Here is a 12,423-nt window from a genome sequence, read left to right as displayed (position 1 = left end):
CTGTGAGAGTGATCGAAAAAGGCAACACTCGTGCCACATCCGCCCACGTTTTAGCAAAAAAGAAAGAAAAACGAAGGAACTCCTCTTATGTCCATAACATTTTTTTTTTTTACTTAAAACCTTCGAAGTCTACATCTTCGGATGCGCTATCAGAAATTTCGCCCATTTCAGAGGAAACGCAGCTGAAACATTCTCTTTGCACAACGTACATACTACGTACATGGAGCAAACAAATTTGGAAAGGGTGGCTACAAAAGAATGCTGGCTTGTCTTGGCTTGTCATCACAATGACGAGAAGCGCGATTGTCGCCATCTTTTGGCATTTCACATTACTTTTGCATGGGGCGTCCGAAACGGCCATGTGTTTGTGATCCCGAAAATCATCATCCCCGTTTCATGATAAAGGTCATCTAAAAATGTTGCTCACAGCGGTCCCGGTATTCAAGTATTAACCGTGTTACAACCGCATTATTGCTAGTGACATTTTTTCGGTCAAAAAAGCTTGAACATGAACCTGAGTAATTTCTGAACACGCAAAAAAAAAAACCCGAAAAATTTGCGTATAAGACGCACCTTTGTATAGGGCGCACCAGCAAGATTTTTGAAAAAAAAGGCGCGTCTTACACACCGGAAAATACGGTAAGCGTCCCCATAGTTTTTCTGACTGGTTCTTAAGCTACACACACAACTTTTCATACGCAAATGCACTTCCCCAACTTGATATACGGCACTTCCACAAATGCCACACTGCAGCCAGTTGTCTATACCATGCCTATCGCTTTTTGTATACCCCTTTGTTAAAGAGAAACTATGATCAGTTTTTGAATTTTTCTTTTCTGACGCACGTGAAGTTATGGCAAATCTAAAAACACTAAATTTCGCAAGCCTTAAACTGAGACTGAAGACAACTCCATCTCATTTTTGTTGATAGTGACATTAAAGTAGGATACAACTTAAAAAACAGCAGCTGCTAACACTGGGCCGCGGTCCGCGGCATCTTGTATTACTCCGCTGGCCAATCGCAACAGTAAACAAAATCAGCTTTTTAATGTTTGACTTCATCAAACAATCCACACAACAAAATTCTAGAGCTTATAATCTTTTCCTTGAGCTAACCTTCTTGTTTAGGCAACAAGAAACGTTTAAGCAGCGGACTACTTTTTCATCGTGGAGGAATTCTGTGCACAGAGGCTGAATGTGGGCGGAGCTTCACTGCAGACCTAAGTGGAATCCAACTATAGATTCTCTTGCTTTTTTTTTCGCTCCACTGACATTTGTTTGGCAGGAAAGATCTATTCATTTGTGGGAAAGTTGGAGTTCAAAATGAAATACTTAGTCCCACCAATGAATTCACACTCATTGCGATGATGACGTCGAGTGCATTCGAGACTTTGCGATCACCAACTAGAAGTGGAATGCAGTGTTGTCTAGACTCTGAGAATCGGAAACAAAAAGCTGTTCACGTCATCAGAGTATGTTTGCGAAAATGGCCTCGGGCGGTACCACCAGTAATTTCGTTTCCTGGTCTTTTCTAGATTAGAAAAGCTCTGTTTACAGAGTAAATAATTACTACGTCTTTAGAACATCTTCGATACAGGCAAACTTCAATTTGTCCTCAGTGTTGTTTTAATGTTTGTGAGGAAAGTTGCCTTTTCACACTAAGAGTAATACACACGATTACAAACAATTAGTGGGAGTGAGAACAGAAACAAAGTGTGTAGATCGAAGTGTTACCATGCAAAAAACGCATGACTTGTCATCTCTCTCCAGTGCTGCCGTCTTCACATTTCACACAGCAAAGCACCAATTTGCATGTGTTTTACGAAATACACAAAGGCACTGGTTTTTGCACTGCAACACTCACGCTGTTGCCCCGGATGTCAATGTTGGGGAACCGCCGCACAACATGCTTGATGGCCGATTCCAGGTTCTTGTCAGAGAGGAATGACGGCTTCGACTTGGCATCACCACAAGCCTGTTGCAAAAGAAATGCCTCCTTGCAAACTCTCTCGTCGCAGAACAACATATATGACACAGTCCACATCAGTTAAGAACTTCACTGTGAAGAAACATAGCACAATGTTCATTTTCTTGCTTGTGTCTTATGTAGGAATCGAGACAGTAGAAAAGTGTTGATGACGTTATGACAACATCAAACTACAAAAGCAAGGTCAGTATGTGAAGCATTTTAAACTTCTTTTCCTCGTCTTTGTGCTACTAACCGTGGTAGCCTGGCTCTAACGGCTCTTCCTTTAGCTGTATCGGCGTTTTACTTTTTTTTTTTTTCAACTTTCAACAGGCAAAAGCTCGAAGCCCCGACAGACACAGTCATGAGCGAAACCCGAGGGTTGGAATTTGCGATATGTGGCCAACACATACACTTCCGTTAACGATAACTGTTCGACAGTTATGCAGTCGCGATTTCAGCCTGTGCACGCCAATGAAAAGCAGCAGGGAATCAAAGTTTCGAACTGCCGAATCGGGTCCGACATTCTTGAACGCATGTTTGTAAACGTTTTACAGTGGTTTTGCATTTTGGGAACGGTTGGAAACTATGTATGCCTAACCAGTTCGGCGCGTAAGGCACACATCAGGAGAAAAACCCGACTGAACAACGATCGGCAGTGGCCGAAAGAATTTTGAAATGACAGAATACGCCGGCGTGACACGCCCAGCCCGCATCTTGTTTGCGCGTTGTTCCGTGAACTTTCGCACGGACGGAGTCCCGCATATCCGGAATGAGGAAGGACGGATCACCTTCTTGATGTTGTATATCCTCGTGAGCATCCCAACGCCTCGGTCATTGAGGATGGTCAGCTTCTCGGCGATCCGCTGTGTGGTGACTTGAAGTGATCGGGCCATGTCGACGCTCTGTCGATCCTCGCCTCACCCGCGAACCACAGAAAAAGCCTCTCACATACACACACGCACACTCACTCCGAGGAATCACGAGGCTGGACGCTCACTTCACAAACATCGCGGCGTCAGAGGCGCCCGCTTTTCTCGAGCTGGGCGTCAGCACAAACAGCGACGAACTTAACCACACACCGAAACCGCACGTCCATTACACAAGCGACGATGAGCAATGCCGGAAGAGAGAGCCGTGCCCTACCTGTCCCATTCAGCATCTCTCCGGATCATATCCTCTAAGCTGTATGCGTGAGAGTTAGTTTTAGACGCCCCTGTTTAATGTCGCTGCTAACCACAAAATTTATTTAAACATTACTGCGTTATATTCACCTAAATAAAAATAAACCAACATAACAACGTTTTTAAACAATTAAAATATTTAATTTAAGGTATAAATATTAAACTTCGAGACAAAACACTTACATTTTTTTAGGTTTGTGCTGCCATCGGACGGCAACTGAGAAAACTATTTTCTGTACGTCATTCCTCATGTGCACGTCATGCAGCACGTTCTGGTGCACCACGTGATTCACAACATCGCATCCATCATGGTGTAACGCTTGGAGTGCTTGGAGCGCGCGCCAGCTCTCTACGTTCTGTGCGCGGTGTGCGGCGGCCTTGTGTCGTTTGTGTGTTACCTGTGTCGCGTCGCGGTGTGTCGTCCCTGTTGACGCCGTTTGTCGCGCACAGACGTATCACTTATGCGCATACATTCGCTCGTGCTGGCGCTCGATGCGCCACGAGTACCGCCCGCTTCGCCGCTGCTACTGCTGATGGCGTGTGTGAAAGTTTCCATGGATGTGCCGCCCCGGTGGTGACGACCGCTTCAACTTCTTCGTCCTGTCATCTTCCCATAACTTGAAGGCCTGTGCACCGTCGCCGGGCTTTTTAACCGGTTGTGCGGCTTCACTTCTGGCGTCATGGACGAGCCGCTGGTCACCAACCGGGTCCCAGCCCGGGCCAAGATTCTGTCCGCTCTCTTCTATGGCATTGTTTCGTTCTTGATAATCGTCGTCAACAAAGTCGTGCTCACTACGTACGGGTGAGTTGACCGCAAGCTCAACAACGTCATTCTACGTTCTTCAACCTCGCACCTTCGCTGTCAATTTCAGTTTTCAGTTCTCGCGAACACGCTCGTTTCCATTTCGTCTTGCTCAGCTGTCTAGATTGTCAGTTCGCAGAGGAGACGTTTCATTGTGTGTTTTTTGCTTCTTGTCTCGTCCCGACAGGTTTCCGTCGCCGTATTTCTTGGGGGTCGGCCAGGTATGTTATGCGTGTTTGCACACCTCTCATTCTGTACTGAAGATAAGGCGAAAGAGTACGTGGTTGCAAAAGCTCTATAAAACATTAAAAAAAAAAATCTGTTCTGGCGTGTGACATCACAGGAGGGAATAAAAACTCTGGTGACGAGTTATGTATTACTGCACTTCCAGAAGTGCTAACTTTCATTTCCATCGACTCTTTGTTGTCAAATTTTAGTGTAGCGGGTACAGGGTGGTTAAAAATTTGCACATAAATCAATTCGTCTTCACCATCAACCATTTCTTGATGGATTGAACCTCGCGCTGTGGATAATGGTTTATACACTTTGGCCATCAATTTCTCGAGGTGACGTCTCGTATTTGAGAGGGAGTAGTTCTAAAGACGGACGTTACTGCTTGGTCAAGCGACGAGTGGCGTTCTGTTTCATGTCGAAATTCGCGCCACACTCTTCGCATGTGCGGTCTTTCATATTAAAAGCTGGTAAATTAGTTTTTGAGGAAAGGAAATGGCGCAGTATCTGTCTCACATATCTCGGCGGACACCTGAACCGCGTTGTAAGGAAGGGATAAATGAGGGAGTGAAAGAAGAAAGAGAGAAAGAGGTGCCATGGTGGAGGGCTCCGGAATCGCCTTTCATATCGTGATGGTGTTTTTCGTGGAGCACGGGCACAAACGCAGCGAATTTTCTTTTTCTGACCCAGTGATATCCATTGCGTTTTATCGACGCTGCCTACAGTGGGATGCTTACTCGATAATTGAAATAGCCCGCGGCCGTCACTCGAAAAGGGCTTTCACTTTGAGAATGACATTGACCGTTTAGTCGCGAAAAAAATTGTCTGGCCTTAAAGATACCCAGGTGGTCGGAATAATATATTCCGGAGCCCTCCACTACAGCACCTATTCCTTCCTTTCAGTCCCTACTTTATCCCTTCCCTTACGGCGCGGTTCAGGTGTCCACCGAGATATGTGAGACAGATGTTGCGCCAGTGTCTCCCCCCCCCCCCCCCCCCCCCCCGCACCAAAAAAAAAAACAATTAAAGTACTCCAGATTGCGAAACGCCGCTTAAAACAGTCAGTGTATTGACGACAAGGGAAACGAAACCCGTTCTCGTTCTGAGATGTTACATATATGATAGCATGCGCAAAAAAAAAAGGTAGCCAAAAATTTCGTGTTTTTGCAGTGCCTCTGGTTTTTGTTGCTCCGTCTTCCCAGCGTGGTCAGTAGCCCGGCTAAAATTGGTTTCGGCGAACAGGGCGTCTGGGAATCTTGATGGTCCAACGTGGCCTCTGGGTGCACGCCCTTCTGAGAAAAGCTACTGACGTTCTCGCAGGTCGTTTTCTGCTGATGGCGAAATGAAAAAAGAAAAGTGAGTTCTAGGCAAGTGCTGCGCGTTGAATTTATGGCGTCTTTGTTTTTTAGTTTCTGTTGGTGTCGGGAATCATGCACGCTAGTGCAGTTTGAAAAAGCTGTGTCCGCTATGTGAGCGAGTTAGTTCTGTGCAGGTGTGCGTGAGCTCACCTTTTGAGCCGATTCTTCGTCGCCTAAATCGGTGAAGATTACTGGTGTCGTAATTATTAAGGCGAAAGCCTTTAATGCCTCATACTGTCGTTAGCAGACGCGTCGGCAGAAGTGTCGACAGAGGCGTCGGCAGATTCGTCTTCCTTTCGGCGTCACTGCTTAAAAGGCTCAAGGTTCCAGCATGAATAAAGGCGCATCTAGTGAATGCATGGGCTTCATAAATGAAATGAAAGAAGTAAAAAAGAAAAATAAAATGTGAAAATTAAAATAAAAAACAATAAAATTAAGAAAAGGAGCAAAGCAATAAATAAACAAAATATGAAAAATAAAAAAAAGTAAATAGAAACAAACACAGTGGCCAGGAAACTCTTTCGCCTTGCAGCACTTTAGAGAGCCAAAGTGCCCCCTGAATTTTTTTTTTCCCAGGCTATGACTACGCACGGTTTGGCTGACATAGACTAGTTCGCATGTTATTTGGAAGTATAAAAAGTAATGCAGCAGAAGCTGCGCGACTATACCGTTGCTAGTCTTCCAGCTGCGACGCTGCCCCTCCCCGGACGCCTGCGTGCGGACCCGGAGGGGCACGGGTCTTCTTCTGGCGGAAATAAAGTTTCTTCACTCACTCAATAGTCCCCTTTCTGACCACGTGTGCGCTGTTCCTGTTTCTCGCTCCACAATTTTTCTTTCTTTTTACTTCGGGACGCATCGATTAGCCCAGATTAAGCTTTTGTAGCTCTTTATTATTTATTTGTAGTTAGAACGGCGCGACTTTCAGCTTTTAACAAGAGGTAGTTTTTGTAGTCATTGTTATGAGAAAGGCATATCAGTTGTTCGATGTAGCGAGGTAATTCACTATAAAGGTATCGTTCGCTATAGCTGAGCTCGTTTCTTTTTTTGTCATGCGGGGTGGTTTTTACTGTTACCGGGTGTGACTTGTAAACTGTGACGTCACGATTTATAGAACCATTAGGCGGAGGCATTTATTTTGCAGGGATGGCTCAATGCAGCATGAATTAAGGGGAGGGTTACGAACTCAGTTGATCAGAATGCCAGACCATAGTTCGCGTGGAAATAACGATCGATTTAGTCCGTATTCAACTGTGCGATTTCGCTCAAATCTTCAGCGTGGAGGAAAAGGTAAAAGCAAGAGATGAAACGCGTTTCTTAAGTCTGCCGTAAAATGCGCGTCTCGAGTGCTTCGGCGAATACGGCGCGTTTTTTTTTTTTTGTTTTTTTTTAGCAACTTGGCGTCGACAACGTGTCCCTCCTGGCGGAAGCGGTAGCGGAACCCGAAAAGGCCTTTTTGAGTGGCTCCCGCGTACTCATGCTGGCGGAAAAGGGCTTCCGTTATAGATAACAGGCGACGCCGCGTCTGCCTTATCTGACTGCCGCATGATTGCGCTTATAGCTTTGCGCGCGCGGTGGCACGGACCTCTTGCCGTACGCCTGATTTAAAGGATAGCGTCACGGACTATAAAGGCAACAAAGCGGGCAGTAACGCGAGATGGAGCGCTCGCGGGAGGCTTGGAGCCATTAATAATAGCCGCCGCGGTGGCTCAGTGGTTATGGTGCTCGGCTGCTGACCCAAAAGACGCGGGTTCGATCCCGGCCGCGGCGGCTGGAATTTCTTTGGAGGAGAAATTCTAGAGGCCCGTGTACTGTGCGATGTCAGTGCACGTTAAAGAACCCCAGGTGGTCGAAATTTCCGGAGCCCTTCACTACGGCGTCTCTCATAGCCTTAGTCGCTTTGGGACGTTAAACCCCATAAACCAAACCATTAATAATAATCATATCGTCAGATCAGTCATGACGTCTTGTTCGGCGGCTTGCCGCCACGAATAACATTTGGTGGAGATGCTGGAGGTCATGGAGCTTCGGTAAAATTGGTAAATTGGTTTTGTAGCGTGAGCTACACTGGCCGAGGTTGAGCATTTTCGCGTGGCTCCTGGAGAGCTGTGCTGCGCATGCGCGAGGAGCAAGTGACGTCACTACGCTCAGCTGGCGTGCCTCGCCGCGCGCTCGCCTTCCTTTCCTTAAAATGATCGTAGTGTAAAACGTTGACAGCGCCAATGAACGCCGACGGTCTATGGCTTCAGCGCCGCGTTTCTGGCACAGCCGTGTCAATGCCAGCAGTGCACATCTCTCTCATCACCCCACACACCACTAGCATGATTCAGGCGTCCACTGACCCAGGGAGCCATTATGCGCACTTCCTTTCATTAAAATGATCGGAGTGTAAAATGTCAATGCCAATGAAGACAAAGAACGCGACGACGGCTTATGGCTTCAGCACCGCGTTTCTGGCACAACGTTGTCATGCCAACACATGCAGTGCACACCTGTCACTACCGCCACTTAGAGGTGGCCACCGAAGAGGGCAGTTATGTGCCTTCCCTCTGGTTCAGGTGTCCACTGAGATGTGGACACCTCGCCCTCACCTCAGGCTATGTATATCCTGGCATAGCAGAGCTAAGCCACGACCATTTTGGTATCTGTCTCACATATCTCAGTGGGGACGTGAATGGGGCTGTAAGGGAAGGGAGGATAATGAGTGAAAGTAGAGAGCTTCTGAGTCCTTTGTCCACTTATGGCTTCCCTTTATTATAAAATGTGAAAGCATTTCATGGCCATGTTGACTGGGGAAGTGTCCCCAAAATGTGTCACTGAAGTTGGTCCCTTGGTGTTGAGGACTTCGTAGACTCCATTGATTTTGAGGAAAGGAAAGGCACAAAACTGGCTCCCTGTGTCAGTGGACATCTAAATTAGGCTTTGAGCTATGTGGTGGTGGGGAGAGAGATGTGGGCTGCTGTGTGGGTGGGTGTTGACAGGGTTGTGGGAGGAACACTACTGCACTGGAGCAATAGAGGGATGCCATAGCAGTAGTACACATTTATTATGCACAGAAATAAAGGTTCAAGGGTCTTGAGAGGTGGTTGGAGTCCTTAGTTCAGGGCCCCTACGGCTGTCCGGTTGCAGTTCATGCAACCTGATGAATTAGTTCAGGGCTCCTGCAGCTGTCCGGTTGCAGTTCATGCAACCTGATGAGCCGGTTGGCGTTGGTCTTGCCGGTTGGAGGTGGACAGAGAGGCCTCCCACTGTTCCTTTATTTTATGGGTTTGGAGGTGAGGTGGCTTGTGCCCGATGCACCCCCATGTCACATGGTAGGCTGGGGGCTGACCTGCGCACCATGGGCATATGGGACGGTCACATGGTAGGGTGTGGGCTGACCTGCACACCATGTATTTGTGTAGACTGGAGAAGGTGTTGGTCTGGAGTTGCCTCCAGTCCCTAGCTTCCTCTGCCGTCAGTTGCTTGTGAAGTGGCGGTAGGAATCGATGCATGAGACGTTGGTGGTAGTCTAGTGTTGTAGGCTGTGGACATGTGTTGGATTAGCGAATGGTTGGGGGAGATCGGTTTAAGGCCCAGTCGGTTTGTGTAACCTCGAGCTAGGCCATCCACGACCTCATTCCTTTCCAAGCCTGAGTGTGCGGGGGTCCAAGTTATCTGATGTTTGATGGATGTATTTGACTCGGGGTTGCTCATGACTAGCAGGAGCAATCTTTTATGTATTCTACCTGCAAGGAGGAGCCGACAAGGCATCTGTGAGTCGATCACGACGTGGTAGGATTGGCCGGTAGCATTCTCGTGCTGTATGGCCGGGGCTACTGCAGCCACTTCTGCCTCTAATATGGTGCAGTTCTGTATGGAAAGGCTGACGAGTTCTTTGTAGTTGGGTCCTACTACGGTAGCTACCGCTGCGTTCCCATGTGGAGAGGGATATGGGGCTCTGTCTACGTAGACTGCCCTACCGCTCCTCCCTGTCATTCGTCTTATGTAATTTACTCTGGCTCTTCTTCGGCCTTCGTGGGAGTGGGTGGACATGTTCTTGGGTACTGGAGCTACGTGTATGCGAGCTCTATTTACCTAGGGAATGTTGGTTGTAGACTGGACTCTAAGTCAGCTGGTTATCCGACTCTTCGTAGGATTTGTGTGCCCGTTTCTGTTGTGAGCAGGCGTCCTCTTTGGGATAGAAGAACAGCCTCTTGAATTTCTTCAAAGGCGTTGTGGACGCCTGGCACGTCGAGTTTGTCGTTGGCAGTGCATGGTGGGAGGCCGAGCGCATTCTTGATTGCTGAATGGATGATGGCATTGATTCTGTTACATCCTGCTTTGAGGAGCGGTAAGTAGAGGAGGCCGTATGCAACTCTGCTGATGATCAGCACTTGTACGGGCCGCATAGTGTCCTCATCCCACTTTCCCCTCCGTGTTCTTGCTACACGGCGTATCATTCTCGATACTTGGGTGGTTGATGTGTTCAGTGGTTTGATGGTTTGTCACGCTGTGGGGTCGGACTGAGGCCAGATTCCGAGGATTCTGATGACTTGGACTTCTCTGATTTCCACCCCTTGGAGTAGAATTTGCATTGGCTCTTGGTTACAGTAGTTGTAGCCTTTGATGCAGATCACTTCGGATTTCTCCAGAGCGCAGCGTAAGCCACGTTGCCTGGTGGTGTCTTCTACGCAGGTGGCGGCTTGTTGGAGAGATTGTTCTGGTTCTGCTGGTAGCCTGTTCTTGTCCACACCGTGATGTTGTCTGCGTACAGGGTGAATCCAATGTTTTTGATAACCTGTAATGCCCTGGCGACCCTTGTCATGGGTATGTTAAATAGGAGGGGTGAGATGATCGAGCCTCGAGGCGTACCTCGGTTTGGCATGTCCTGTGGATCAGTTCTTATCTCCCCAATTGCTATGGTGGCCGTGCGGTTGGATAAGAACGTTTGGACATATTTGTAGGTTTGTTTGCCGCAGTTGATGGTGGAGAGCTCTTCTAGTATTGCTTGGTGCGATACGTTATCAAAGGCTCCTTTGAAGTCGAGTGACATGATTAAAGCTCCCCGCCTCTCCGGATGTTGGTTAAGACTTCTTCCTTAAAGAGGAGGAAGGTGTATTGTGTGGACAAGCCCGCTCTGAAGCCAGTCATAGATGGGTGGAAGAGGTTGTTGTCCTCGATGTAGCTCTGTAGTCTTGTCTGGATTACCTGCTCATAGTTTCCCCAGACATGACTTTAGAGAGATGGGGCGTAGTGCTTCGATCGTCGGTTGTTTCCCTGGTTTTGATTTAACAATAATCTCAGCATGTTTCCACTCCTGTAGCATCGTGTTTTTCATTGTTGTAGACTACATTGATCTTGATTAAAGGAAGGGCACATAACTGGCTCCCTCTGTCAGTGGACACCTCAATCACACTTTGAGCTACGTGGCGTGGCGACAGAGAGAGATGTGCACTACATGCGTTGGCGTTAATGTTGTGGCAGGGTATGCTGCCGGCCTTCATTCGCGTTCATTGAATTCCTGACTAGTGATGTGTCTGACCAAATGTTTAGGGGAATCCCCCAAGGTGGAGTAAATTTGTAATAAGGGAGTAATTACTCATTGGCATCCACCCAAGCGCAGCCATGCGGCTACAAAGGAAAGCTATACAGCTTTCTCAGAAACTTCGCAGTTAAAGAAGAATTTGTCCTGGTCCGGGGTTCGAACCCGGGACCACCGCTACACCGGAGCAGTCGCTCTACCAACTGAGCTAACCGGGACGGCAAGCTTATGGTATGGCTGCGCTTGGGTGGATGCCAATGAGTAATTACTCCCTTATTAGTATGTGTCTAATGACTAAAATTATGTGCCAATGAATGAGTTTCTCGTCTGTTCTGCCTTACAGATGGCTATTACCATTAGCCTTATATGGGCATTAAGGCAAGCGGGTTTCATTGATTTCCCACAAGTGTCACTTGCCACATGTGGAAAGGTGAGAATGCACGACTTCCATCCTCCACTTGCTCTGCCCTGTGTGGGCAATGCCGTTTCTTCTTCCTTATTCAACATAGCATGGCGCAAAATTGCCTCCGTACAATTCATAATGGTATTACTTGTGCTGTCTGAGGTAATGGTAAGGCACAATGTGACAGAATGTAAAGGTGTTTATGTAGACTCTGTATTGTATTGTATTTATCACTGCTGCTGCCATAATTTGGTTCATTTGATTAGGAAACGTTGCAAGATTGAGCGCCTGCTCTGTTTTTCTTGTTAAGAAAAAAAAAAACATTTCTCTCATGCCATGTCTCAGGTCGCCCTTAATGATTGTGTATGGTATTTGGTCAAGCACTCTTGTACATAATTACTTGTTCACCTACCATACATAACAGTGCAGTCCTGCTTTCTATGACTGTATGTTCTGAACACATACTAGCACACTAAATGTATTTTAGTATATACAGTAATGCAAGTTGGTTGCACATAAATGAGTTAAGTCTTTAGGAGTTGCTGTTTCTTTTTTTTCATTGCTAAAAAGTTACCGGAAAACAGCTGGACTTAATTTTTTTTTTTCCTTCCAGGTGTTTCCACTTCCAATATTTTTTGGTGCCAACCTCGTGTGCGGCCTCGGGGGCACGCAGAAAATTAGGTGCGTAACCACTTTGTGTATTTATTTAACTCCTTTAGGAAAGCAGTGCCAAACAACGTTGGTGTTAAACATAGCTGCAGCTTGTTTAGGTCATAATGTGTTAAGTCATACATTAGGTTGGGACCGTGTCATGTTTGGGTCCCGGAGTTCGGGGGCTAGGGGACGAGTCGAATACCTCTGATTTATAGCAGTGCAACAGTTCATTCAAGGTAATCTTCAATGTTTATAGTATTTATGCACCAATATAGCATAGAGAATTTTTTTTTTGCCTTGGAAC

The 12,423-nt window shown here is 47.0% G+C and overlaps 2 protein-coding genes across 6 annotated transcripts in view; one reads left to right on the top strand and one right to left on the bottom strand.

The window, feature by feature from the left end:
• Positions 1–3,135, bottom strand: part of Hem (Nck associated protein 1 Hem) — a 78,974-nt gene extending 75,839 nt beyond the window's left edge. For both annotated transcript variants that reach the window (XM_089553507.1, XM_089553514.1), the window contains exons 1-2: positions 2,758–3,135; positions 1,865–1,975 (exon numbers count right to left, since the gene is read on the bottom strand). In XM_089553507.1, coding sequence (XP_089409633.1) covers positions 1,865–1,975; positions 2,758–2,862 — 216 coding nt within the window. In that variant the 5' untranslated portion in view covers positions 2,863–3,135. The remainder of the gene's footprint in view (positions 1–1,864; positions 1,976–2,757) is intronic.
• A 294-nt stretch (positions 3,136–3,429) lies between these two features.
• Positions 3,430–12,423, top strand: part of frc (UDP-sugar transporter UST74c fringe connection) — a 28,076-nt gene continuing 19,082 nt past the window's right edge. For 2 of the 4 annotated variants that reach the window (XR_016284422.1, XM_089553494.1), the window contains exons 1-4: positions 3,431–3,952; positions 4,140–4,173; positions 11,406–11,492; positions 12,079–12,146. Coding sequence is in view for 2 of the 4 variants with exons in the window: in XM_089553494.1 (XP_089409620.1) it covers positions 3,831–3,952; positions 4,140–4,173; positions 11,406–11,492; positions 12,079–12,146 (311 nt within the window). In the remaining 2 variants the exon portion in view is untranslated. Of the gene's footprint in view, positions 3,953–4,139; positions 4,174–11,405; positions 11,493–12,078; positions 12,147–12,423 lie in introns of all 4 variants that reach the window. The other 2 variants (XM_089553486.1, XR_016284429.1) reach the window with 2 other exon arrangements.

This window comes from Amblyomma mixtum, chromosome 1 (genome assembly GCF_055824585.1).
Source record: "Amblyomma mixtum isolate Tamu chromosome 1, ASM5582458v1, whole genome shotgun sequence".
In the NCBI taxonomy this organism is placed as follows: domain Eukaryota; kingdom Metazoa; phylum Arthropoda; class Arachnida; order Ixodida; family Ixodidae; genus Amblyomma; species Amblyomma mixtum.
Note: the sequence above shows the minus strand (reverse complement) of the source record. Positions and strands in the feature narration are given on the sequence as shown.